Source organism: Fusarium proliferatum, assembly GCF_900067095.1.
Source record: "Fusarium proliferatum ET1 genome assembly, contig: FPRO_scaffold008, whole genome shotgun sequence".
NCBI lineage: Eukaryota > Fungi > Ascomycota > Sordariomycetes > Hypocreales > Nectriaceae > Fusarium > Fusarium proliferatum.
The window spans coordinates 1819446-1845934 of record NW_022194797.1 but is presented as its reverse complement, the minus strand read 5'-3'; the positions used below and the strand labels follow the sequence as shown (position 1 = coordinate 1845934).

Genomic DNA, 26489 nt, shown 5'->3' with positions numbered 1-26489 from the left:
CCTTACTGTACGCCATTTCAATCTATGAAGGAACATCATCATATCTGGAAATCCATTACTGCAAGTCTGCAAAGCATGATGAAAGACACCATTCCTCTATCGGTATGTGGCTGTCTTAGCTTCAGATCATACCTAAATGAGCCTAGTCGGTATTTTTCATTTCAGCTGAACTCTCAGAAAACCCCTTTCGCAATTTCGAAATGTTTCGTGACGAAGAGACAAGTATCGCGACTTCAGCATGGCAGATAATGGCAAGTCGCCAACCGACATCATCACCTATATCGGTGTGCCGTTGGCAGTCTTGGGAGGTATCCATATCGCTATTCCCCACGTATACCGCATGCCAAGCGACTAACTACCCCGGCAGTTCTCCCAATTCTGTACAACACGCTCTCCACGCTCATCTCGCTTTCCAAGATAAAGCGCATGCTGCGGCATAGTCGTCTGACAGCACTTACACGCAGTGATATCGTCAATAGAGTCATAGAGATAGAGCTTCCGCGCTATGCTGTCATGCCGCTGGACAGATTCCAGGATCGCTCAGAGTATTGGACTCTGTCGCGTCATCCCAGCTCGATCCCTGGTGGTAGTTGGACCACCTTCAACTGGAAGACTCACTCGATTGGCATGAAGACTCAGCGGGTTGAGTACGCTGATCAAGTCCGACAACCTCAAGTCGAGGTAGCATTCGATGAGCTAGTTTGTTATCTTCTCGATCTTGGCGCCGTCCCGAATCCGCACGGATGGAAGTTACTGAGATCGTCTGGACTTTGGACACCTGTAGGATGTTGTTTGATGATGTCTCCCGAAGGTCGGCAAGACGCGCTGACAATCGCTCCGTCGAACGATTCCGATGGCAATCTCTCCTTGACTGTTGCCTGGTCTAGTTCTTGGATCACAAGAGACTATTCTAACTTGCCGCCATACTGGGTCCGATTGCCCTCATCACCTCAGAAAGACAATACCAACGAGCCTGGAAGCGTGTCAGAAGTTCCAGAGCACTCAGCTCGGAACTCAGAGGACGGGCTAACAACAGGGAAGGATCGGGAGGTTGAGTCACGGCCAGGAACTAATCAAGCTTCCACACAATCGAGTGCAATCACTTGTCAGATTTCTATGTCAGGGCTTGTCACTGCCCTGACAGAGCAAGACCATTATGGTGCCCAGACGACTCTGAACCTAGAAAGCCTTTACATCGACCATCTGCGAATTCAGCCTGCCAAATCTGACGGTGTCTGGTTTTCCAGCGCAGCCACCGCTTTCGGAACATCCAGTCAGACCATTCTCTGGAACTACAAGATCCCAGACGATATTCTGTCCTTTGCTCGGAAGGAGACAGTGCCCTGCGGAGTGTTGGTAGTTCTAGGCGTCGTTGACGAATCTGAGACACCAACATGGGCCACCAGGCATGATGATCATGGGACAGACATTCACAAGTTCGCGCGAAAGTCTCAAGAGCAACGGGCTGCAATAGCTGCAGAAGCACTACTACCTCCTGCTCAGCGTCAAGCGGCAGTACAAGCTCGGATGCAAAAGGAGACCCAGGAGCGGATGGATGAGAGTAAGTCACCCGATCGTTTACAGATCTGAGTTCATTACTGACATGGCACGCCATAGTGCGCGAGAGACACAGAACAAGCCAGTTGAGACGCGACCAGCGCATGATGGAAGCCCTGCGCAGCCCCAAGTGGGACACAAAGCTTGTTGCTGAGCATTGCCTACGATGGCTCCAAGGAAAGGGTCATTGGGATGACTCGCTTACTGTGAAAGATGTCGTCGGCTTCATGTTATATCGCATGGTTCTGGATGGGGAGTTCGCAGCTAACATTTGCCGGATGCTGGACAAGTGGAAGGCTTGGGCTGATGTCGGTGGTATGAAACAGTCTGACTACCAGGCAGTTCAAGATGATCAAGTCGACTTTGCACATGCGTCGTTATTAGTGGCTATGATTCGAGATACATCTACGGCTTTGGAGGGAACTGTGTCTATGGACCTACAGGAATGCTTGAGGATGTGGAGAAAGGTTCGACTTGGATAGTTCGCTATGTGTAAAAAGTCCTTAGGGGACATATTTCAGGTCAGACTTGCACCAGAGTCACATGGTAATAGAAAGCGATTAATCCCGGGAAAGATTATTGCAGACTAAGGAGCGAAACAGCTAGCTAAAAACAGAAACACTTAAGTAAACTTCAAGGAAAACCAGTTCCAAGTCAATGACCTCTGGTGATCAGAGAACACATATCCAAGCCAAAGGCCACGGCGCAGCGCTCAGGAAATCTGTCCACTGAGCTCGACACCACCGGGAGGGAAGGCGAAAGTGGCGCCCTTGAACTCAAAGTGTCCGACGTAGACCTGGTTACGGTAGATACTGATGTGGAGTTTGAGCTGCAGCGTGTTAAGTCTTGTTAATTGATAGTGGGAGTCGTCCACTTACACCCTTGACGTGGAGCTTGAAGGTGGCATCTCCCTGTCCAAACTGCTGGAAGTCATTGTAGTAGAAAGTGCCGCTGATAGGCCTGTTAGGGTCGTGCAATTCTATGGCATCGGGCAGTAGGGAGTCACTCACGAAGTAAGGGTTGCAGTAGCAGGTTTAAAAACATAGAAGCCAGTGGCATCGAAGCCGAGGTTGAGAGAGTCGACACCAATGTGAAGGGTAGCATCAGTCTTGGTCAGGTTAAGCGTTCCGTGGGCAGGAGCATTTTTCTTCCAGACTTGGTGCTCGACGGATCCTTCAGATTGGATGATAGACTCCAGATGAGCTCTGCCACCAGGCTTGGAGATGGCATCAGCAGCCAGGTCATTAACCTCTTGCTCAGTGGTGTTGCGGGCGTCAGGGCCAGTGGTGATGTAGGCTGCCAGAGCACTGAGAAGAGCGCCGTCCACGGAGCTGGAGCTTGCGGTCTGAATGGGCAGGCCCTGAGGCGGCTGCTGCTGCTGCTGCTGCTGCTGCTGAGGGAAGGAGATAACGGAGGCCATTGCGATAAGTTTGAAGGGGTTTGGGGTTTGCTGGTTGTTGGCCCTTGAAAAGATGTGATATGCTTGATGAGGATGAATCTTTTCTTCTGGGCCGGGAACTCCTCCAGCTTTTATAGATTTCGTCTCATAGCTCAAAGGCAGTATTATGTCCTTGAAGACAGACTAGAAGCATCGCAGAGACATTGACAGGTCAGTCTCATCAAGGAATTTCTCTGGACTTGGCGCTTAGACGACGGTGAAGCTATCCCCAGATGGTTTAGTCCGCACGTTCTTTCGTTGCTGAAGAATATCTGTCTTACTTTCAGCTGGCCGTTTCCTGGCCACGAGAGGATGAACTAACCTTAAAGGTCCAAATATCGTGTCATTGCAAGGTTGAGAGCAAATATCGCGATGTTCTGGTCACATTGTCTACATCACGACTTCCTGATGAAGCTGGAGACTGAGGTGATATTGCTTTTAGCGCCTGTGAACAGAACTGCATGACGCTATGCCATGCTGCATTATCAAGGCCAGCTGAATACACTAGACTATGGCGTCAAAAGCCCTCAGGATGATTCCAATATAGTCCGTGGTGATAATGTACGTGACATAAAGTCTGGACTCGCAATCTACACTAAGTGGGAGGTTGAACGGCGCGGGCCGAGACCGCCACAACTGTTGGATTACGAATTGGAAATTGAAAGATCAATTAGCCAAACTGATTGGCAATTGAGCAGGGGTTCTCAGCTCCATGTTGAAATTTACCTATGCCTTTTTTGGGTGGAGATGTCTCAAACCATAAGGCCATTTTCAAATTCGGATTGCGCCATCCCCAAGTATTGAAAGGACTAAACCTGTCCTGAATTGAATAATTGCTCATCATGTTCGGCACATCAATCATAGTAGCAATCACGTCAACCGTTCGGGCTAGCTGTTATTTTTGAGGCCCTCCTAGAGCTCATTCCGGAAGGCTGAGTATGGTCTCGTAACACATTAGTCTAACTACTGAACAATTCTCAGCGCCATCTTCGGACCTGGCGGCTAATGGGACTCTGGTAATTCTCTGTGGTTTGACGGGAATCTGGATGGCTGTATTGGCTAAAGACCCTCTTGGCTGCTGTACTGAGCCCGATATCCTTACCAGTACGGCTGGGAAAACCCTAGCGCTAGAATAGAGAAAAGGTCGGCCAGAAGTTTCAGCAAGGCCACAGATTGGCTTGGGTCCAGTGATCATGGCAGATGGAATTTCCCTTGGGGACCAAGGACAAGCCGAGGAGCAAGGTAATAAATGCATGCCCATAGGAGCTTGAACAGAAGAGCTCACGTTGTTCTTGTTTTTACTAGTCATCACCCCCTGAACTCAGCTTCGCTTGCGAGTTGCATACTGGGATTAGCCTCGCCTCTCCAGGATTTATTGAGCACATGCCTATGGTTGGTTATATCTGCAAATATCGCTCAACATACCTAAGCTGCTAACTGTCAGAGATATGGTATATGATGCAAGCATCAGCTATAAGCTCTATGCGAACTCACAATGACACTCTCATGAAGACAGTTCAGGGAGCACACCACCTATCCGTCTCTCATGTGAATGTGCGTTTTTCCGGCCTCAACTGTTGCTCGGAGGCTAGTATAAGTACCATACAAGTATTCTATGCTGCAGTAATGTCCAAGGGCACAGTTGTCATCTGAATTTCGTAGCGGAATCCGCAATTGCTATTCTCTACGCACCAAAGAGATTCTAATTTGATTTCTAGCTCTGCCTACATAAAGCATCACAAGTCGCTATCGTTTGTAAGATATTCCTGAAAGGCAACCAAGAGAACGGCCTAGCGGACAGGATGCGAAGGACTATTTTGGTGAGGGTTAGGAAGTTCAAGTATGTGGCTGCATCACGTTCTTTTAATAAAGGAAAATCTATAATTCATCATTACTTAATGAAATTACCGGGCTGCAATCGGGTTGGCTGTTTCGTGTTGTCAGCTGAACAACTCTAACTGCCTGGGCACCTCACCTGTAATGAGCTACCCTGGATGCCCATGAGATCATTTTTCCATTGGGATTTGCTGGTCATAATGTCAGCAATTTAGCGATGTTGCAGCTGAAAAGCGACGCTATGCTTATTTTGTCGAGATATTCTGACATGTCGTTAATCTGGTAAGCTGAGACTGTTTTGTCGGCCAGAAGGGTAATGGACCTCAACGGGTGAACTGGACCATTCCAATAATGTAGACACTGGTACACCCTCAATGGAGAAAATGCGGCTCATTATGCGTTTGTCAGGGCATTCGATTCAGTGATGACGGATCAACAGGCCGAGATGCTAGGAATGGACGCTTCGGAACTTCTGGAAATTAAAAGCACGAGTGCCGAAGGGTCTTGGCACGTTAAACCCGACGAATAATGTTTAAACTAACAAGGACCTAAGACAATGCCACGGTCATAACAAAGTCAAAGCGTTCGCCCTTCACCAGTCAAAACACAAACGGACAAACGTTGAAGCCCTCCCCGCACCGGCATCTCCTTTCCCCCGCGAACCGTCCCCCCTTGGCGCAACCAGGATAACATCATCGAGCCCATTAGCGCGTCCTCACTTGAATCATTCGCCCAAGCTGACTGGTTCGATGTGAGACAAAGTGCTTTTCGTCTTATCTCTCCTCTCCCATCCCCATCCCCATCTCTTCTCTTTTCCTTCCAAACTTCTTCTTCTCTTCTTCTTTTGAGGCTCCCAAGTGAGCCTGCTGTGCTTGGCCATGCACGATGGAAGCGGATTATAGACCGAATGTCTATGCTTCTATCTTTATTACCCTGCCGCTTGCAGCGCTGGTGCTAGTGCTGAGACTCTTGGCGAGACGCACGACGAGGGCGGGTTATGGGATTGATGATTGGCTGGCGGTCGTTGCGTTTGTGAGTTATGCTTAACGTTTTGCCACTGAAGGAATGATCGCTGACAATCGATGCGCAGATTGGAGCGCTCGCGTACTCGATTGACAACCTTGTCTGTAAGAACATAACCACTCGATCTGCATCAATTGCGATAGCTAAATGCGCCTTTAGTTCTTTTCGGCTTTGGCCTCGGTCGCCCGCTGAAAGATGGCCCGTCGCATCTCACCGAAGAAGAACGACTCGAACGATCATACCTCCTCATTTGGCTCAGCAGCCTGACGTATACCATCGGCATCGGCTTCGCCAAATTCGCCATTTTGACGTTTTATTGGCGCCTCTTCAAATATTCTAGTTCGCGCATCGCAATTCAAGTTGTCTCTGTGCTTTGTGTCGCATGGTTCATCGTCCGAATACTCCTGTTGACACTGTCGTGTATGCCGACGTCAGCCTACTGGGATCTTGCCCGACGAACTACCCACTGCCATGTCACGAGCAATATTTATTTCTTCTCCACTGGTCTTACGCATGCTGTTCTGGATGTTGTCATTCTTGTCCTCCCGCTGATTGAAGTCATCAAAATGCATCTTCCGCTTGGTCAAAAACTTGCTGTCATGGCCCTTTTTGGCTTCGGCGCTCTGTGTGTTCCCCATGGTGATACCTCGTGCCCTGGACTAATATGTGAACAGTGTTTGTGTGCTGTCGATTCTTGTCATCCATAATTCCTTCCAGTTCAACGGAAGTTCGAAGGAAATCGCTCTCAAGATCGGTTATCACGGATCTTTGGCTGCAGCAGAGTGCAATCTTGCCAACGTTTCGGGTATATCACACCGACCCCGTACTGCGAACCTCAATTGACGTGCTCCAGTTTCTCTGCCGATGCTGCGACCCGTATTTCGAAAGATTGTCCCCTCTTCATTCCTCGCGTCACACAGAAGCAAGCGCGCTGTCGTCGACTCAGCCCTATCACCAGAATACGGCATCAAGGGCAGTCGAGGCACCAAGGCATCAGTACAAAACGGCTCAAGTTCCGTGTGTGAATTTGTCATGAACGATGATATCCCAGCGGGATACGACATTGAGGCTTCACACGCTGGGTGGAGTTACGGCACAGAGATCACAATCTCGAGTCCGTGGAGACATCAAACACCTCCACCGACGGTAAACGAGGGATTGGATGGGATACAAATATCGGAAGAAACAACAGTTCACGTCGAACGCATAGGGCCTTATCCATAATCGGCTCAGTAAAGGAATAATATTAATATTGCTTCATTCATGTCATAATAACTCTTTGCACCGTGAGGCATCTCTTATTAAAACCCCAGACTACAGCTTCGAAGGAACAGTCGATGTATCGCATCCGCAATTGTCGGAAACCTCTGCCTTCTTATTCTCAACAAGAGTACTCTGGTTCACGCTCTGCTCACTGGGCGGTACATCCAGCGCAGGGTTCTTGGTAAAGAAGTTGACAGGCTTGAGGTGCACCTTCAGAATCTCAACTGGCATGACAGGGAAGTCTTCGATGCGTGGGATATGGTTGATACCGAACTGCACCCAGAGCACAATATCAGACTCTGGTGTCAGTGATTCGTTTCTTTGTGCCCAAGTTCTCACGCCTGCGTCTCCACGAGACTGGTTGGTGTACCATCCTCCAGCGTACAGTTCGCGGTCGCGATGTGTGGTGACATAAATATTATGGTCTGCGAACTCAGCGCGCTTATGCAGGAAGCTGTCTTCGTCGCCCATAAGCTTTTGGAATGGCGGAGCCATAATCTTATAGCCCACGGGCTTGCCGTTAATAGGGTTGAGGGAGTTGGGGTTGGTGATCTTATAGACCCTGCTAAGGTCATAATCGATATCCAAACCAGCTGTCTTGTCAATGGTCTTCTCGACAACCTCGTAGCCGGTACCATGAGGGTTTAGGTGAGGATCACGAGGTATTCTGTGGGCTTCGCTGTATACCAACTGGTTTGTATGACCGTCAATCATGGGATCGACTCGTAGGGAGAAGATATGTTGATGAACACCTGCCAGGACACCAGGGTGTACGACAGTTCCAAAAGGCACTCCTGTCTTGTCCAGCTCGTGGTCAATCGGCTGTGTAGACAGGATACCTGTGGCGCGGACTTCATATGTGACCTCTCCTGCTTGGTTAAACAGGAACATGAGGATATACTCGTAGTTCGAGACTGTGATGATGGACTGCAGCACAAGCTCACGTGCTCGTACAACAGCAGCTCTTCCAGTTCTGTAGTTTGTGTGCTTCCATCCAATACCAGCATCTTGCTCATGGATACAAATGACGTTCTCCATTGGCAATGGCCTGCCTTGGTCGTCGCAGATCACACCGCTGAGGTACTGAATGCTACCTAAGCAGTCACAGCCTAGCTTGAGATTGTTTGCTGTAGCACCAGCACCGGCATCACCCAAGTCAAATGCTGACTTTTTGTGGAACGGGTGTCGTGGATCACCATAGGGCACACTCATATCTGATAGAGATAGTCTGTAGAACAAGGGACGGTTGTCATACTTGACGTTGTACAGCACCATACCTTCACGCTGATTGAAGCCTATTTATGTCAGCCGGGAGATCATTGAGTAAGACAAGATATCAGACTTACCGACGAAGAAGGTCCACTTCTGCCATGAGATAACGTTTCCAGTCTCACCGACCGGGGTAACATTGAAGCTTGGCCCCTCTGGCTGGCTTACGTGAAGTGGCTTGAGATCCTTTCGCAGCTCTTGGGCTTCCGGGATATACTCATTTGCTGGCTTGGGTTGGTAAGGTGCCAATGGCTTAATAGTGTTATCAGCCCCCGTAGGAAGTACATCAATTCGAATGACTTTGTAGTTAACGCATTCAATGACTGGCGATACGGGCAAGGGGAATGCGTAGTGGTTGGAATCAGCTTCGCCAGAGTTTGCGGGGTCTCGCATGTACAGGAAGACCTGGTACATACGGACATCATCCTCAACTCCGTCGGACCCTACAGATGTCAGTCATCAATTCATCTCACAATCAATGGCAGTGCTTACCGTAAATCCATGGATCAGCACATACGACTGTCCCCTCTGGCAATTTTAGCTTCTCCAACTCAGCTAAGACCTGCGGATCCTCAAGCGCAAGCTTCTCAACCCTCTGAGCCTCATCATAATCCACATTTCCGTGAACATTCGGTCCAAGCTTCACATTGCTCTCGATTCTTCCAGTAGTCAGGTTGACTATAGCTTCATGGAAAATATCCTGTGACGGTCAGATCATGCATTATAACAACCTAAGTGGGGTCAGCTCACCGTTCCACGGATATAATACGCAACAAAAGCCAAACGCTCAAGCGGCGAAGGGGAAGTTCCGTTGTCGAACGCTTCCAGATACGGTGCAAGCTTCTCCTTCGGTGGCTCACTGAGCGTTATAACCTTAAAAGATAGCGAGACAGACTGTGGCCAAACGCTCTCGATCAAGCGTGCGCTAGCCTGAATCTCATCGCCCGTCAGTGGGCATAGCGGGTGGGGAGCAGAAGACATGTTGAGAATCTCAGAGCCGTTGTTAATCGGATGAAGATAATTGTTGACCAAGTTGCTACCTATTTATCATCAGTACAAGACCTGACCGTGTTGGTGCGGAGTTGATGATTCACCCATTTCTCCCCACCACGATTCTCCAAAAATTACTACGTTGGGAAGTTGGATCCATTCAACGGCTGGGCTGCACTTTCTGTATATGGGAAAGCGTAACGCAGTAGTGAGAATGACTGATGATAAGGCGCGTATTAGGAAAAGATCGTCTCTGTCTGTCCCGCTTATCTCAGTCAAGACATGCTTGGTTCCGACGTCGTGGGGAAGAATATCTGCGATAAGCTACCATCACTCGAAGGGCGGAGCTAAAGCGCGTAATTACATCTTATTGGTGGTTGCAAAAGCCTATCAGAGGAGAAGGATGCTCAGTCAAGCCCGTATTCTACTCCATTCCGCTTGACGGTTTAACTTCCGCCTACAATGAACCCGCTGGCCATGGAAAGCCGGGCTTATACTTCTGCTGTAAAACAACACTCCCCTCGGGAAACTCTTTTTCAGCCAAATCAATAGGCTTTGCATCACCTGGAATCGTCCAAGAGCCGACTAGCCCAACAGACTCGGCAGCATCCTCTTTCAGCCTAACCACCTTATCCGGATGAGGGGAGAAGTCAGTCAACAGCTCAGGATCGGTGCTCTCCTCGAATTCCCCAGGCTCAGCAATAACCCAGACATCTTGCTGGGGTTGCTTGTACTCAAAGTCTGGACCACCGCAATCTTGCGGGTCGGGCTGATAAAAGTCGTTGGTGAGGGGTAATTCCACTGAGCAGTTATCAAGATCCTCCTCAATGCTCGAATTGGCAATAGCGTAGTTGATATAGTTGATACCCAAACACTCGGTCTGGATGAGGATCTTCATAACAACATCCGTGCTCTCAGCGGTTCCATCCTCGACTTGGTCTTCCTCAGCGAACTGGTCAATATACCAGACTGCGCGTCTGCTCTTGGCTTCTTCGTCAACGACGATGAATGGATTCGTGTTGCCAGCTTCGGTTTCTTTCGCGCGCATGTATTGGTGCGATTTGCCTAGATAATCGTCCGGTGCGTGCATAATTTTGATTTGCATCATTGGGGCGGATTTGTAGTATGCGCCACGCTCAAAGGCCGACTTGAAAGCTTTGAGCTCGTCATCTGTGAATGGAGTGACAAGATAGCATTTGAGGCAATCGCCATGTTGGTCGGGCGGTAGATAAACCATTTTAGCAAACTGTAAGAATACGGTGTTATATCAGAGATACCTTGCTTGTTCAAGGCAAAAGGAAATGTGGCATTTTTATACAACTACTGAGTTGAGTTTTGGGGATCTGAATCCCAGGCGTTGAAATAGGCAGCGGAAGCGCTAAAGCGAGTTCTGCCTAGAAAACGGGCAGGATGGTGTTGTAGGATCAGCGGCACAGCCACGTATTCAATGTTGCCCGTAAGCTATTGGTCTCATTCATCGTATTTGAGAACTATAACATCTTCTATTCCATTGTTGCTATATAATTATCTATAACATATCTAGGCAAAGGTTCCTGGCTGAGGCCCAAAGAAGGTTCCATTGGGAACCTTGAGCCTGGTGCAGGTCTCGGCTTCACAACCACTGTCTGCACTGTTGCCGATCCAATTGATCGACGCCCCGTGGTAGCTCACAGCAAAAAAGATGACCACCGCAGCGAGAGCAATTCCAGTCTGCCAGGCTGCTGAAAGAACATAATTGTACTTTCCCCAGAACTGGAGGTATCTCTTTCTGACGATGACCCAAGAGATCCATCCCGGAATGACAGCCGGCCAGACATAGGCCAGGTTATAGGGAGACCAGATGTGGCCACCACTAAAGATGACGACGGGATGAAGCTTTGTAAGCCAGTGCGTCTTAGGCAGCCTGCGGGTCGCGTAGTAGTAGATGACGGGAAAGGCCAATCCGACTGGGAATGCAGCGAGGAGAGCGGTGTACAGGCCGCCTTCTCCAAAGACTCTTTGAGGTGCGAGAGAGCCAAAGAGCACAGCGGCAGTAAAGTAAGACTCGACACCGGGGCATGTGAAGCGATCCTTCTGGGTAGGCTGGCAGATGTCCGGTATGTTGAGGATCTGGAAGTTCATCACTGCGGTGCAAACAAACGCCGAGACAATGGCTATTGACAGTCAGTTGAGGTGAACATAGAAGTGCTCAATTGTTACTTACTGGCAACTGTCTGGCACCAGAAAGTCTGGCGCTGAGGAATCTTGAGGTAGTGGCCGAGCTTCAGATCGTTGGCGAAATCGAGGGCGTGAGCTACTGTCACATATCCAAAGCCTTTAAAGAAGTTCATCTACTCATGTTAAATGCGAAGATTAGAGTTTGTGACCGGTTACTTACTGCCAAGGCATTTCCAGGCTGCCATGCTCCTCCAATGAACTCAGCGAGGACATTAAACTCAACCTCGATGCCAGTAGTGGCAAAAATGATTCCAGTAGGAATAGTGAAAAGGATAGCAAGAGCAAGACCGAAGAAGACGGTGCCGACACTAGTGTTGGTGGGCCATCCTGCTACAGAGGCAATGCCGAAAGCAACTCCAACGAGCTATATCGCATTAGTAAATGCTACTATGCTTCTCCAAAGAACTTACGTTGAGTATCAGGTACCACCACTCTGGAACCTCTGTGTACTGCTCCATCAGTTTTGTATGAATATCCTTGAACTCGCTAATCTTGCTATTCTTCTTAAAGCTTTGCCAGAGCGACACGAAACCAAGCTTGATGTCGTTCCAGTGATATAGAGCAGCATAAGAAATAATGGCGCTATACACGGCGAAGAAGTAAATGCTATTCTTGTAAGTGACATGCGAATTGCGAGTCAAAGAGAAGAGCTTACTAGTATGTGACGGATGACGCAGCAATGTAGACCTGGCTGTAAGCCTGATACTTCTCTGCGTCTAGCAGACCGCGATCATCCAAGATAGAAGATACGTTGTACTTGGCGCCAGTGTGATCGAACATGGTGTTTGTGTTGATGGGGAGGTATCCAGTGTTGTACGTGTTGTTCCAGTACATCCCGATGATGGTAATACCGCCCAACAAAGCACCGAGAAACATGTTGACAGTGACATGGAAAGGGACCAGCAGAGGATCGATATAGTAAGTGGCAACGTTCCAGTCAAAGGTTGGAAGAGGGTTGAAACCAAGGCCTTTAGATACACCGGTGATAGCTGTGAGGGTAAAATTGTTGGGTGAGATCCATGCAAGCCAGTTGAATAGAGACAAAGCTGAAGCTATGAGGTCGGGGAACCAGAACCAGATGAACATGGCAGCGAAAGATAGCATAAAGAAGCGGTACCGGGACATGGTGTACATCTTCTTGAAGGGACCAAGCACGCTTGCATTTCCAGATTCTTCCACGGTCAGTCACCTGAACACACTAAATATGTGGCCTCTGCTTACCGTTGTGTAAACTCTGGTTGAGGGCGATGGTTGCGAGAGAGCGAGGCCAGATACAGAATGACGGGTAGACGAGGAAACGTCGCGCCAGTCCAGCAAGACCGAAGCCCAGCAGGTTCATCGCCAGCTATTATTGTCAGTACAGCTGTTTGAGAATCACCGCGCACTTTTGCTCACCGAGAGGCAGATCTGGAAGCCGAAATCGGCGGCAAATGGCAAGTCAAAGTACTTCTTCAACCAACTGGTGAAAATGATGTATCGCGAATGAGGCAAACTCGTCGAGACATTCGCCATGATCGATATCAGCATATGCTCCTTCTGATTGAACTTTCCAGGATTGAGCTGCAACTTTTGACCAAACATCGTGAATTCGCCTTTTGGAAACCAGTTCTCCCAAGCTTTGCCCAGTGGAAATGAGAGGAGTTGAATGACCGGGGCTTGAAGTCGGATAGTCGGCTGTCGCACTGAGAACAGCTGGTTCACAAAGCTCTGCACGATCACGAAGAACAAACCAATGGTCCAGGCTCGAATCGTTCCAGCTGGTGTCGATGGGTCGTCCTTGTTGCTTACTACGGCGCGGACTTCTGCGTAGGGTGAGTTGATAGTGACAAGTGAAATCTCGGTTTTGATGTCTGTGATAAGATCTTCGTGTTTTTGGGGATTGGCAAAGATATCTTCATTGCTCAGGAATTCCTGAATACGCATGATGGATTCTGAGCTGAAGTTGGGGTCGTGTTCATGAAGGTAAATCAGGGTTTCGGCGCGCTGAGTCGAAGTTAGTAAATATGAACGGTCAACATTGAGTCTCCGCACCTTTCTCGCCTCATCCAAGTCCATAGTGCGCGCATGCTCCTCTGCCTCGAGAATTTCCTCCGGTGTAGCACCCAGTATCTGGGCCCTTGAGCTCACGGACTCAATCTTGAGAGATCCCGCAGAGACAACATCCTCTCGCTTGTCCGTCGCTTGGATGCCATTATCTGTGACGGCCTTTTCCGAACTGGAAGCCATGTCTGTGCTGGATTGTGATGGATCGGCAGATGTCCCTTGAGCAACAGAAGATTGGGAAGCCATCTTATAAAAGGCGTATTGCAGATCCGTTCGGACGAGGCCGATTGCGACCCAGTTGTCTTACAGCACGTTTTTTTTCTTGGCGAGTCTCTCAATGGAGTAATCGCGCACGACAATCGTCTGTGTTCACGGGCTTAATGTCTATGTTTGTCCTGGTAATGTCGCATGGGGCCCTGTGGGTTGTCGGGCCGGCGATGGAGCCCCTAGGAGATACGATTGATAAAAGTATCCAGTCGCCAGGGTTTTTCTACAAGGAATTCTTCTTAAGGGATTGCCCAAGACAAGCTTTTAAGTCTATTTGATGATGATGCAATCAAAACAATTGAGAAAGCCACATACGTCTCGTGATGTTTGTTGACATTCAAAACAACAAAGTTTTGGTAACGATAGGCAAAACATCTCGTGGCGTTAACTGCCAAAGGTCATGGGATATCAGCCACATGAAAGCTTTTCCTTGTGGGGTGCCTATCAGGGATCAATAGAAACGACATGGAGAACTCAAATTGCGTGCTTTGCGAAGTGGATGTTTATCATTTTCGGGCCGTGATATTTCTCCATCGTATAAACTTTTTAAACTATCGCGCCTTCGCATCCTTGTTGTGAGCGATCGGTTTCAGTTTTTCCCTTACGTATATCCTTGCAGCGGAGCACAAAAGAATGTGTCTTCGGGAAATGGGATACAACTCAAACTGAGCAATGCTACTCGATATCCCATTCCTTCCAAATTGTGCTTAACCACTCCTTGACCTTGACTCTCTGCCCTCCAACGCGTCGATCATCAACAATCTCGCCTCCCATTATGACAGTACCATCCCTCAGCCCTGTGCTTTCTCTCAAGTTCCACCGCGGGACATGGAGCCACTTATGGCGTGCATCACAAGCCAACATCTTCGACGTGCCTTGCTGAAGTAGCGGTAAACAGTTTTGACAAAATGGAGTGTCCCAGCAGTATTTACAAATGTTGATGTCAGTCTCGAAATCCCAGGTCCCTCCGCAATTCCCGTTGCAAAAGTATCGCCAGTTGATCACAATGTCGCTGTAAGTGATCTCATACGGTGGGTGGCTTGGGTCATCGCCATCTCCCGCAGCAGGTCGTTTCGCAACCAGGAGCGAATAAATCCTTTGATAGGATTCACTTGTGGTGGCCTTCTCATCTTCGCCATTCCCCAGATGAATTCGTCGTTGCAACTCGTCAAGGACAGCCGTGTACCTGGTAGGAGCAGCATCACTCTTCGAGAACTTCTCCTTCACAAACTCAAGAAGTTCCGCTGCGGCGGCTTTATCCTCACCCCGAATCTCACCAAGCCTCATTTCTATCGTCTTTTCTATCGGACCTGTAAGCTCGAAAGCGATGAGAGCATTGATGTCATCTCCAGTATGCAGTAGACACTGGAACAGGACGAAATACGCATCCGCATCATTCTCGTCTGTATCATCGGATAGCATCTCATGAGCCGTTAGCATGTTCTTGCGGAAATGCGCTCTTGCTGCAGTGTAATTTCCTTGTAGGGTTTCGTAGGCTCCTATGTAAGACTCAGCTGGGGATACCCGGTTATCGTCGTACGATATTCTGTGGCCGGTCATGATTTTACCAAGCTTTTCAAGTGCCGAAGCCTCAGTATTTGCTGCCGTTGCTTCTTTAAAATAATGGCGGACTATATCGCTGATGACCTGGCCACCCAACCACATCCATTTCCACTGGACGTAAGTGCCGGTCTCTTCAATCACTTTTTTTGCGTCAGAGTGGCACTCCTCCCAAAGCGTGACAGCGGATGTGAGTAGATTTTTATCAGCTTCATTGCCGTAATAATAGAGTGCAAGACCCTTGTAAAGCCTAAGGGCGCTTCTCTCGAATAGAAGCTCCTTGTTAGCTGCGAGCTGGATAGCTTCATCCATGGCATTCAGAACCATCCCCAGTATCCCATCACGAGAATCAGTCAACGAGAGAAGACTTGTGAAGTACCTTTCGTAAGTGTCTTCATCCGTTGCCATGAGAAGAAGTGTAGAGCCTAGGCGACTAATACCGTCCTTCGTTGACCTTTCATGACTCATGGATTCGACAAGGTCCAATGTACGGTCATTAGACTGCGATGTAAGGTTTGCTTCAAGTATGCGGTAATATGCCTCGTCAGCTTGCTTAGCTTCTAGAGCCTTTTCGTAGAAGGCGGTTGCTTGGTCCGGCTCCTTGAGTTCGAAGTGCCATTTCCCTAAATCCATATTCGTTACCCAGATATCTTCAGGATTAGGCCCTTTCATATCGTAGAGAATCTCCAACGCCTTCTTCTGTGATTCACAGGCTTCTTTCAGTTTTCCAGCCTGATGGTAAGCTTGTGCTAGACCTCTGTGACACGTCCATGACACTCCAGGCATTGTGATCGCCTTCAAGAACATCGCAATCGCATAGTCGAACTCATCGACCTTTCTAGCAGTCTCACCAACTCTCTCGTACCATAAAGATTGCCCGTCCGTAACTTGAAGCACAATCTTGCACCATCGCTCTGCTTTATCAAGCAGAAGAGACTCTTCATCTACGCCCAAAGTCATGAGCGATTCGTCAGACACTTCTAATACTCCCTCGGGAACTTCCTAGAATGGCGTTAGTCACGGGATAACAGGCACATGCGTATATAAGGGATCATTCTAGACTTACCAAGGAAAGATACTGGATGAGAGACCGATATGCTTCACAAGGGTCATTTTCGCGGCTCTTGAGCCATCTGTGGCCCACTTCACGGGCCATAGAGAAGAGCAAAGCCCGTTGCGGGTTCGGGCTTGAGATTACCTTGTCTAGCCAATCCGTCTGATATATCCCGAAATGGCCAGTAACATCTGGATCCTGTAGCCATGTCAGAAATGTAGAGATTTGCGCCGCGTTGCCGAACCAAGGCACATCAACAAAGTGTTTCCAATGGCTCCTAATGATGGTTCCTTGACCAAGGATGTCGAAAATCATACTGCCTATATCCTTCTTTGCTCCATTATCGACCTTGTGATCACGTTCCGGATTCTTCAATTCCTCCAAATGTTTAGGAAGATTCCAGACTAAGTATCTTCCCAGGCTTTCAGTCCTGACATCTGGCTTCTTTATCAAGAAGCTTATGGCTTGCATCACTATAGCTAAGTGTGCGTCATAGCCGTTCACCCTGATTTCGCCCCTTTTTTGGGTAACCTGTCCAGCTAGCGGCTCAAATTCGAACTTCTCAACCACCGACTTCTGGAACAAGGTCCAAAGGAAGTTCTGCACTGTTGTAATGTCCCCCTTTGTGATGGTGATGGTAGCTGATATCTTTGGGGTATCGTCGTCGACGGATCGAAGCTGTCTGGGATCCTTGATCACCAAGGACAAGAGATCACGGCGTACGGTAATCACCTGCCCATCGACTTCAAAAAGTCTGGAATACTTCCCCTGTAGTTTCTTCGCCAGCTTTTGAAGTGGAGTTGACCCAAACCGAAGGAACTTGGTAGTCAGCACCAATGTGGCAAGAAAAGTCAGATGGCAAACTTACCAGCGCTGCCTCTAGTTGATCGACACTGAGCCATTCAAAACCATAGACCACCCAGATCAACAGCTCATTTATCTCATCGATATTCTGTGGGGATAGTTGCTCTTGAAGCTCTGCAACGACATTCTTCGAAATCGCCTCTCTTCCCCAGTCCGACTCTGTCAACAGATCATCGAGTTCCGATTCCTGTCCACCTGAATCTACCAGGTCCTTGATTCTATCTATTGTCGACTGGACTTTGAAGAAACTCCCGCCCGCCATCTCTAGTAGTTTATCGTTAATTTTCTTCCGGCTGGCTTTGTCCTTTGAGTCGTTGCCTTGAAAGATATCATATTTGCCCATTTCCCTCTTGATATACGTTTCAATGTCTGAGCCGTTTGATTTCGCTATGTTGATTGTCGGTGATTTGACACCCCCCAATACTTTGACTGCGTCACCCCTGCCACTGACCAGGAGCCGAATCCTACTCCTATCACTTTCTGTAGAAGGTAATTGACTAGCCTCCTTGATAACACCAAAGAATTGTGTGCCGGCATCGGCATGCATCTTCGATAGTTTTTCAACTCCATCGAATATGAAGTAGTAGATTGTATCTCCACGTGGTTGTCCCAGCTTTAGGTCCTTCCAAAGAGATTCACAGCTCACGTCTGTGAAATAAGTACCATTATCTTTCTCTTCGCAGATGGAAGCTATACTCTTGGCAAGTGCCATGTCTTGCTCAGCTAGTTGTAAAGCAATATGCTTCAGGGCTGTCCGGGCTGGCGTTGGATCACCCTTATCAGCTTTATCTGATAGTGAGGGGAAGAAATACCAGGCAAGGAGAACTCTTGAGGACCGTTCTGTCTGCGCTTTGTATTTGGCTTTGAGCTTCTGGACAATCGTTGAGACTGTTGTGGACCTCCCGGTGTTCTTCTCTCCGAGGAGGAGGAGGAGAGGTCGCGCTTTGGCTGCATCCGCATCAGCCCAAGAAGTATATGCCTCCTCCTCGTCAAGCCAGCTCCCGCTATTCTCGACTCTGGAATCGCATATTCTCTTGAACATTTCTCTGTTTATTTCGAGCTCCTTTTCTTCAATGCCAAGCTTTTCTTTGATCTTAGACAAGTATGCCTTTTTCGTCGTGTCCTGTGCTCGCTTGGTCTCTGCCTGTTGCAACGTGGTGATTTTGCTAGCAATCTCTTCGGTCCACTTTCCAGTCTCGAAGACTTTTGCAAGAATAATCGATACTTCGTGTCTGCTTTCTAGGGCAACTTCCAATGTCAAAGTCGCCTCGATTGACTGTTGGCCATGGATGGCCTGTCTAAACTTCCTCAATTCAACGCTCAGGCCTGAATCATCGTCTAGTAATGCCTTCTTGAGGTTGGACTTGAATTTGCTCCATTTGCTATTGGGATCTTTGAGTGTTATAACCAAGGCGCAGATATCAACTAGACTGATCATGGTGATATGAATTGCACGAGTCAAGTCGGTGTCTATTTTCCTGAACTGCTCGATTCGTTCATAGATCCTGAACTGACTCAGAGACGGTGCGATAACGGCAAAGATCTCGTCAATTGCTTCATGGAATTCGCGTATCTTTTTGGGGGCTTCCAGAAGTATGCTCATGGCGTTAAACACGACACTTGCCGGTTGGAAAACCTATTCAGTCGTCAACGGGTCGAACGCTCAATCGGGTCGAAACATGGTTACCACGCTGGCACCTTGTGCAGCTATACCACCAAGTAGCTTCAGACATTCAAGAATATTGAGGCCTATGTCCTTTCTGTGTTTCAGCGTATTTAAGGCGTCAGTATCTGTCGTCTGATCTGTTCGCGATTCTATCTGTTTTCGCACGCCGTCTATTGTCATTGGAGGTTTTCGGCTCAGACCTTTTCCGGTACGAGCCAGAAATCGCTTGGCTGCTTCATCCCATAATTGCTCCATGGTCAACTCTTCTGTGCCTGTTGAAGCCATGATGCAGGATGGTGTGAAGGCTTCAGCGACTGAAACGCTGAAGGTGATGGGTTCAAGATAGCAGGAAAGAAACTAGAGCGGTAGATATTCCTTCGACGATTGGTTTTTGTCTATGCACGATTTTTAACAAGTTGACCGAAACATTGGATCCGGCTGTCTACGACCGGCATGGTTGTGGTGTCGTTTTATGTTATGAGGGAAATTTCGTACCTTTTAGCCTCAAAGCCCCCAACCAACAGTTTTGCGAGCTCCCATGCAGCCAGAGGGTGGTCAGAGACTTCTCCATTTCTGTCGAATGCATTCAGCTTAACCAGGAAGCATGCTGCACCTGATGAGGAGTTATTACGCAAAATAGTGACAGCCTGGTTCGGCTTACCTGAATGGGTAGTCTGGGCTGTCATCTGACTCTCTTGTTCCCTGTAGGTGCATGACTTCGCGAAAGCTGTTACTTGGGAGTTGAAAGCGTAACCTCAGGCGTCGAAACTTCTTTACCTGAACAGAGAAATGTCAGATCAGTTGGTTCATGGAGACTTGGACTGATTTCACTGCTGTTTTACGGAGTTGAATGCAGTTTTCCGATTGCCATCCATCTGATCCAAGTCGACTGTAGATGTTGTACGAATAAAAGTTCAATTCTAATTCATAACTGTGACTGAGGTATCTGCGCCAAATCCAACATGATAACAAAAAACCGAGAACGCCATTTTGACCAAAAACTTCAGTAGCCAGCCGAGTCTCACAAAATGCCTTCCCAATCCTGCGCCGGGGTATAGAAACCATGCCTCATCACTCACTGATCCCGGAGGCGTGTATAACGTCGAGATCAAGCCCAATAAAACGAAACATTTAAAAAAAAGCATCACACGTAGAAAGAAGAGTTTAAGCCGTGCTGAACGCATGCTCATGCATGGCGGGAACATGAACACGGTTCAACGATTTAAGACAAATGCGACATTCGAGCGATGTCTCTTTGAAGAAGAAATGACCGGCTTCGAGCTTCGCGTTTAGCGTAGAGAAGACCGCAGACGTTGCAGAGAGTATGAGACCCGAAAGGGCCTTCGCGCCACATTGGAGTCTCTTTAATGAAGCATGATGTGCAGCACGGGGTTGGCTCATGTGTTCTTGGTGACTTCTTCTTATTTCGTTAGAATGAAGAAAAGACATTCTGGTGGAAATGAATGACATACCGAATGTCGCCTCAGCCTGTTACGCCACGTGCGGGCTTCATAGGTGTCCTTGAGACTGGCTCTAGTAGACCTTGACCGGATTGAACGTGCTGACGCGGCGGGTGATCTGAGAGATGAAGTGCGCGAAGCAACCTTCAATTGGAGGTGAGTGTCTCTCTCTGGCTTCGCAGCCAAGGGACTCGGAATAGCTGCATTTTGAAACAACGCAACCTCGCAAAGAGGTAGACCATTCCGTTGGACATCCTGGATGCTAGGTCGAATCTGGAAGAGGTTAGTCCGAGTTACCGGCCACGGGTCAACAAAGACGCGGAGGGAAAACTCACGCGTCGAGGCGATTTTCTCAGCGGAAGTAAAGAACATCGTCGGGGCGGGAAAAGGCTAGACTCCTCAACGGGACAGGAATGGTGAGCGCGATCTCGTCGGCGCCGAATTGGCTTTGCCGTCTTGGCGAGTGTCTGCTGTCGATGTTTCATGGTGGAACAGGAACCGGACAGTTAGAGAGGAGAGGGGAAATCCGATCTCGAAATTCAAGGGAGAGTTTAGGGATCGAGGCGGTACTAATACCCCCCTCTGAGGCACTTGCTAAAGTTAGACCGAAGACTGCCCCAGAGGAACCCTTGTAGATCACTGCGCGATTGAGTCTGGACTGTGCAGAGACCCTGATTCAGGGTCCATCCGCGGATCCGGAGGAAACCTACCGACTCCATTGACAATCACCAACAAGACAGCATTTTCACAACGGGGAAAAGGAAATCCGATGTCTATCAACATCCCAATTCATTCAGCCCTCCATCTCAACTTTTACCAACAGTTTGTCACACAGTTATCACAGCTGCCCAGCAAAAGTCCCTCTATGTTCACCCCCCTATTTACCTTTGCTTTTTTTCCCTCTCAACCCTTTTGAGACGTCTCACCCGCTCAGACACTGTACTACTGTCCCTCGCAGCAACCTGGCGTGAGAATAAGCCCGTTTCCACAGTTCCTCGCACGGCGGCTTGGCCTCTGTGCCGTGGCTGTCTGCATTTGATAGATAGGGCCTGCTTGCATTGCAACACTGATTAGAAATGATTTCGTCTCAAAGAGTTGCAACCCTCAGTTACCGACGCGTAAGCCACGGCGCGTTACTCCTCGCCCCTACAACACACTAAATACAGGACAAAAACGGGCGGATGACTTGTTTGGTGTGTTGTACAGTGTAATCTTTGCTGTGGCTCGCTTGCGCAGAGGATCAGATGGTTTGTTCTCACTGTGTCGACCTCCCCACTCCAGAGTCGGCATTTGAGCTGAAAGGAGCTCATATCAGCCAATTGAGGGGTAAAAAGTCAGATGTCAGAGTTACCCTGAACTACGCACCTCTCCGGAATCCACTAAGGTCAGGTAATCTAATGTCGAACGGGACAGACGATGCGACGTCTTACTGTAGGGCCGTAGCAAATGAACATTCGAAGGACCGGGGGATGACTCCGGAGGCAATGTGAAGGGTGTGGTTGGTTATGTTTTCTGATGCGATTTTGACATCACGGTTGCTGTTGAGGGACCTTTGTTAATAGGTTGCCAAACAGTTCGCAATTGGATGCAATTAGCTTCTGGGCAACGCTCCTCTTGTGCTATTACTGGGGAAAATTGCTGAATTAGGTTTAGTATTTTTTTTTTAAACTTAGTTATTTGCTCCGAATACTCCTGATATGTTGCCTGGTTTCCTGATCTCTGATGCGCCATCTATTTCTTTCATGATTATGACGCTCGAACGCTGCAATAAAAAAATGGAAATGTCTCTTCTCCTGTCCATGCATGGCAATGCATCTGCCAAGAGTGAGGGGCTGTGGGGTATCTTTTGGGGCCGCCTGGCATGGTATTAAGTAGAGGTGATGAGTTTGAATGGTCATCGCAGTCCCAAGGAATGAGAACCCTCAGTCGACACATTTGCTGACCTCGACGATGCGTCAGAAACAGAGTCACACCCAAACTCCCTCTCCAATAAGAACGACCGGGCCTTTTCCTCCCTCTTAGCATATATCAATCCACAGACGTTGCAGAGGGTACGACGTCCCAATGGTCCAGACCTCCATTTCGGCGTCTCAGTTACATGACAGAACTCGCATGACCTTGTATGATCCGGCACCTTGGGTGCTTTGTGTTCCCGCGCGCAGGGACAGGAGATAGTAGCCTGTCGCGACGGTGATCGGCGCGCGGTGGAGTGGTGCTTATGCGTACTCCGCCAACCCTCGGGACTCTTGTATTTTCGCTTGGAGCTGCTGCTTTTCCGCGGCGGCTCTAAGAGCTCTGGCTCTGCGGTTTCAATACTACGCGCATATGGGCATGGCATGATCTTAAAGCTTGGCCTGAAAGGCTTCTGATCCTTAGCGAGCGTGGGCGGGATCGTCGCGGTCTGGAATAAGGGAACTTCGCAAAGCGGCCGGCCGAAACGCTCGGGATCGAATTGAAAATCCTGGGTCACGTGAGCAAAGACATTTTGCGCAGAACATGGAAATTACCCACGTCCTGCTCGGTCGCGAGAATTATTACGGAAATGAGAGGGCTTACCAGAGAGCAGGACATTGTGGTTTTTTAATCGGTTGCACCGCCTTTACGGCCCCAGGGGGAGGCTTTGTTGGAGTTTCGATCTCGAGGGGAAGCCCTTTTTGCAGGCATCGTGGATTTCTATATAATCTCTCCAGCGATCGGAAAACTGACGTTGCTATGATGTAATCTGCAACGCACAGCTTCCCGAGAACCCTGACGGAGCATTTACCTTAAAAGGCTTAGAGATGCGGGTTACCCTGACTGCTTATTCGGAGCGAGCTGGCCCTAACGGTTTAGGGTTTTGTGACAGTGTTCTTGTGTGTTCTTGGTGTCGTATGATGGGATTCCTGTATCATTCTTGTCACAATCCGTTACATATTGAAGGAATTCGTAAATGCCCCTTGGGTTATCCCCATGGAGAACTTTTGCACTAGGTACTCGGGCGCTTGATGTGTTGTGATGTGCATTCGCGTGGGACGAGAATAGTGCCATTTTGCGGTGGATCGAGGGGTTGATGATTGTCTCCATTTAGCTTCCTTCATGCATGCTTCACGCACATGATAAGCAATAAACGATGCAGAAATAGAAGCCGCCTTATGACTCGGAATTCCTTCTAATCTTAAATATCCTGACTTTCGATTTCTTCCTTTTTTTCTCTCTCTTTTTTTCTTTTTGGCCCTCGAAAAGCGACAACTGTTGTTGAAACTTGAACCAACGGCGGGGGGCCCTGGAAGTCAAACCCTGTTGCCTGTCTGTGTGTCGCATCGTGGAGCAAATGCTCCGAGCCAACCAGCAGCTTTTTTGTCGTGGTCTCTTTTCCGGAACCAAATGATTGGCTTATCAGCCTGGCCCTACCCTGCGTGATGAATTCGCGATGGCGGAAAATTGATGTGAACTCCTGTAGTGAGAATAACGTAAAAATATAATCAACTGTCCTTGTTTTTCCACACGCGATCGAAGTAGAACTGGCCGACTTAGTCGAACTCAAGTTAGTTACATGGCGACTCGTTTCGTCCCAGCAGAATTTGAGTTGTGATTTATTATACAATACTGTACAGCTTGGGAACAGCTTCAGCTTTGTCCCTGACTTGTTGTATACTCGATTGAACTCGCCCAAACACTGCGCCCTGTTTCATAATTCATAGAGGCAGGCCATGCGACTGACACCAAACAGGCATGCGCTTCTTCCCAAACTGATAACCCAACAACACTTTTCCAAGCATCTAAATAGCCAGTAAAAGCTCCCTGAAGGCCATCCAGCAATGGGTCATGCGCTTTCGCTTGCTCTTTGACAATGCTATACGCTCCCAGGAACGCTCGCCAGAGCCAAAAGTCCGTAGAGTCGTTTAGTCCCAGGGTACTAACCGACTGACTGAGATCTCGATTCAGAATACATAAGAACCTTCGAAAGAGACGAGCGTCGATAGACTCCCCGCCGTTCCAGAGTTCCAGGACGCTGTGCATGTACAAGCTCGATGCAGCGCACATACCAGACCAAGAAGTACTGTACTTTGAGGATTGTGCTGACGAGAACATATCGTCGTGGAAAAGCGACGAGAAATGGGAGCCGATAGTAGCGCAAAGCAGTCGAGAATCCGAGCCCTCAATCCATTCCCAGCTGGGATCACATTTGTAACGGTCCTCTCTGACTGTCTGAGTTGATGTAGTAACATGCTTCAGGCAGTCTATCAGAGGCGACGCGTCGATACTGTGGAATTGCGTTGTCGAGGGAAGAGCTGCGAAAAAGAAGGGTAAAAGTTTCATGGCGTTGAGACGCATTTCGAGATGGCCGATGTTTTGCGTCTTCCAGAGGTAAATCTGTGATACGAACGTGGAGAACTCGGCAGTGTTGTTTTGTCGGAACAGGTTTTGCAAAGAATCGCTTCCTAATATTCTGGCTTTGAACCCTTGATAGGCATAATATGTGCTGGAAAGGTCAGTATTGATGAAAGTACCAACGGCAAAAACTACCCACAGCAGGAGATAGCGATTAGCAAGCTCTTCCTCGATTTCTGATCGATGGCCGAAGTCGTCATCGAGGGGGCTCAGAAGGTGGACGGCGTTTACGAGGCCGTTGATGTGAGCCTCTGTGTCATGTACGTTCCCGTAAGCTGCCTTTTGATGGTCAGCGATTGGCAAGGCGCCATCAGTAGGGGAAGCGAACCTCTATAAAGCAAAGAATTGAGACATGTCGAATGAAGGTCATCAACCCGGGCTGATGTATATTCTGCAGCCATCGATTCAAGACCTGTATTGTTGAGACTTTGTGGAACAGAAATGTTGGTTTATAAGTCTCGAGATCACCGACAGTCCATGCATAGTGCAGGCCTGCAACGAGAAGAGTGTCCCTTAGCGCATCGGGATGCTGGGCGACAGAAGAAAAGCTGCATATGCCCAAGGTAAGCATGGGCTGAGTGAAGTATGAAAAGTACGTACATGTTTCTAGAGGCTTTACTAAGTACCAAATCGGCACTATCGTGGCTGTTATGGACTTGGATTGTCAACAATGTTGCTGGTCTATGCTGCATGGCTTGTGCTTACAGTAGTGAAGTAGCTCTCTTGAGCGGAGAGTCATGTCCAAGCCTAAACAGTCGAAAGGCTCCACTGACTTTCCAAAGGGGGAATTAACGATTAGAGTTACTGGCGGTGCGTCCTGGCTTATAATCCAAGGTTGCTGTTCGCCAGGAAGACAGATAGCCTTACGGTCTCGAAGTGGGATACTAGGATCAGAAAACTCGCATATCCGCCCTGCACTGACACATCGGGTACTGCATTTGTCAGTTGCACAATCGCTACAAATTGACAAACGTCTTGCATAGTACTTTCGACTATTTGTTTCAACTGGGTAGCAAACTCCGACTTACCAGGTTGGTTTTCCGCCATCACAACGCACGCGACGCTTTCGACACGTCAAACACCCCGTTTTACTCCTAGTGTGGGGCCTCCGAGTCCTTGTCGTCGTACTCATGCTGACCGGCTCAAGCTTGTTCTGAGGAAAGCTTCAGGGAAGATGATCGGCGATGGGCTGATGAGCTGTGACTTTCAGTGAAATGAGGGAGGAGTTTTGCTTCAAACACAGGCGTTGACGAGGTATCGGGAAGCCACTCACGGGATTTGAGGACTGCGGCTACAGGATGAGCGATTTGGTTACAATAGCCTAGACTGGCAAACGCTATAGCGCTAACATCTCCTCCCGAGGAGACATGCGGAGAGATGATAGATAACTAACATCTTGGCAACGCCCTGGAGTCTCCACTACCAACCACAGAGTCACTTTTGAGTGGACATGAATGGCGTCCAGCCTGTCAGCAACTAACCCTTTTCGAGGAGAATAAACGAGCTGAACGACAAACCCCGCTGTCTTTATCCAGCCACGATTTGGAAACAGATCGTAAGCCGACTACACATCCTCACTCCCTTATTCCCCTCCCTCACTGAATCCCGAGC

General features: G+C 48.6%; 10 protein-coding genes across 10 annotated transcripts; 2 read left to right on the top strand and 8 right to left on the bottom strand.

Annotated features, from left to right (window-relative positions):
• Window positions 1–238: 238 nt before the first annotated feature.
• Window positions 239–2039, top strand: FPRO_14417 (uncharacterized protein; the record flags this gene model as incomplete). The annotated part of the gene is made up of 3 exons (XM_031219439.1): window positions 239–308; window positions 368–1561; window positions 1618–2039. The coding sequence occupies 3 exons, from the start codon at window positions 239–241 to the stop codon at window positions 2037–2039; spliced, it is 1686 nt and encodes a 561-aa protein (XP_031085198.1).
• Window positions 2040–2269: 230 nt separating this feature from the next.
• FPRO_14416 (uncharacterized protein) lies at window positions 2270–2977 on the bottom strand (the record flags this gene model as incomplete). The annotated part of the gene is made up of 3 exons (XM_031219438.1): window positions 2270–2386; window positions 2436–2508; window positions 2568–2977. The coding sequence occupies 3 exons, from the start codon at window positions 2975–2977 to the stop codon at window positions 2270–2272; spliced, it is 600 nt and encodes a 199-aa protein (XP_031085197.1).
• A 2739-nt stretch (window positions 2978–5716) lies between these two features.
• On the top strand, window positions 5717–7078 carry FPRO_14415 (uncharacterized protein; the record flags this gene model as incomplete). Its single annotated transcript, XM_031219437.1, has 5 exons — window positions 5717–5863; window positions 5922–5958; window positions 6014–6479; window positions 6529–6659; window positions 6708–7078. 5 exons carry the CDS (start codon window positions 5717–5719, stop codon window positions 7076–7078), a joined length of 1152 nt encoding a protein of 383 aa, XP_031085196.1.
• Window positions 7079–7168: 90 nt separating this feature from the next.
• FPRO_14414 (uncharacterized protein) lies at window positions 7169–9367 on the bottom strand (the record flags this gene model as incomplete). Its single annotated transcript, XM_031219435.1, has 4 exons — window positions 7169–8412; window positions 8464–8829; window positions 8879–9086; window positions 9137–9367. 4 exons carry the CDS (start codon window positions 9365–9367, stop codon window positions 7169–7171), a joined length of 2049 nt encoding a protein of 682 aa, XP_031085195.1.
• Window positions 9368–9833: 466 nt separating this feature from the next.
• On the bottom strand, window positions 9834–10613 carry FPRO_14413 (uncharacterized protein; the record flags this gene model as incomplete). The annotated part of the gene is made up of 1 exon (XM_031219434.1): window positions 9834–10613. One exon carries the CDS (start codon window positions 10611–10613, stop codon window positions 9834–9836), a length of 780 nt encoding a protein of 259 aa, XP_031085194.1.
• Window positions 10614–10915: 302 nt separating this feature from the next.
• Window positions 10916–13882, bottom strand: FPRO_14412 (uncharacterized protein; the record flags this gene model as incomplete). Its single annotated transcript, XM_031219433.1, has 8 exons — window positions 10916–11529; window positions 11580–11706; window positions 11754–11957; window positions 12004–12199; window positions 12249–12765; window positions 12815–12938; window positions 12989–13576; window positions 13625–13882. 8 exons carry the CDS (start codon window positions 13880–13882, stop codon window positions 10916–10918), a joined length of 2628 nt encoding a protein of 875 aa, XP_031085193.1.
• Window positions 13883–14578: 696 nt separating this feature from the next.
• FPRO_14411 (uncharacterized protein) lies at window positions 14579–19332 on the bottom strand (the record flags this gene model as incomplete). Its single annotated transcript, XM_031219432.1, has 4 exons — window positions 14579–16465; window positions 16530–17336; window positions 17386–19017; window positions 19069–19332. 4 exons carry the CDS (start codon window positions 19330–19332, stop codon window positions 14579–14581), a joined length of 4590 nt encoding a protein of 1529 aa, XP_031085192.1.
• A 937-nt stretch (window positions 19333–20269) lies between these two features.
• Window positions 20270–20992, bottom strand: FPRO_14410 (uncharacterized protein; the record flags this gene model as incomplete). Its single annotated transcript, XM_031219431.1, has 3 exons — window positions 20270–20467; window positions 20520–20780; window positions 20843–20992. The coding sequence occupies 3 exons, from the start codon at window positions 20990–20992 to the stop codon at window positions 20270–20272; spliced, it is 609 nt and encodes a 202-aa protein (XP_031085191.1).
• Window positions 20993–22401: 1409 nt separating this feature from the next.
• FPRO_14409 (uncharacterized protein) lies at window positions 22402–23078 on the bottom strand (the record flags this gene model as incomplete). The annotated part of the gene is made up of 2 exons (XM_031219430.1): window positions 22402–22968; window positions 23019–23078. 2 exons carry the CDS (start codon window positions 23076–23078, stop codon window positions 22402–22404), a joined length of 627 nt encoding a protein of 208 aa, XP_031085190.1.
• Window positions 23079–24113: 1035 nt separating this feature from the next.
• Window positions 24114–26010, bottom strand: FPRO_14408 (uncharacterized protein; the record flags this gene model as incomplete). Its single annotated transcript, XM_031219429.1, has 6 exons — window positions 24114–24969; window positions 25018–25157; window positions 25207–25426; window positions 25479–25533; window positions 25584–25810; window positions 25907–26010. The coding sequence occupies 6 exons, from the start codon at window positions 26008–26010 to the stop codon at window positions 24114–24116; spliced, it is 1602 nt and encodes a 533-aa protein (XP_031085189.1).
• Window positions 26011–26489: the final 479 nt, after the last annotated feature.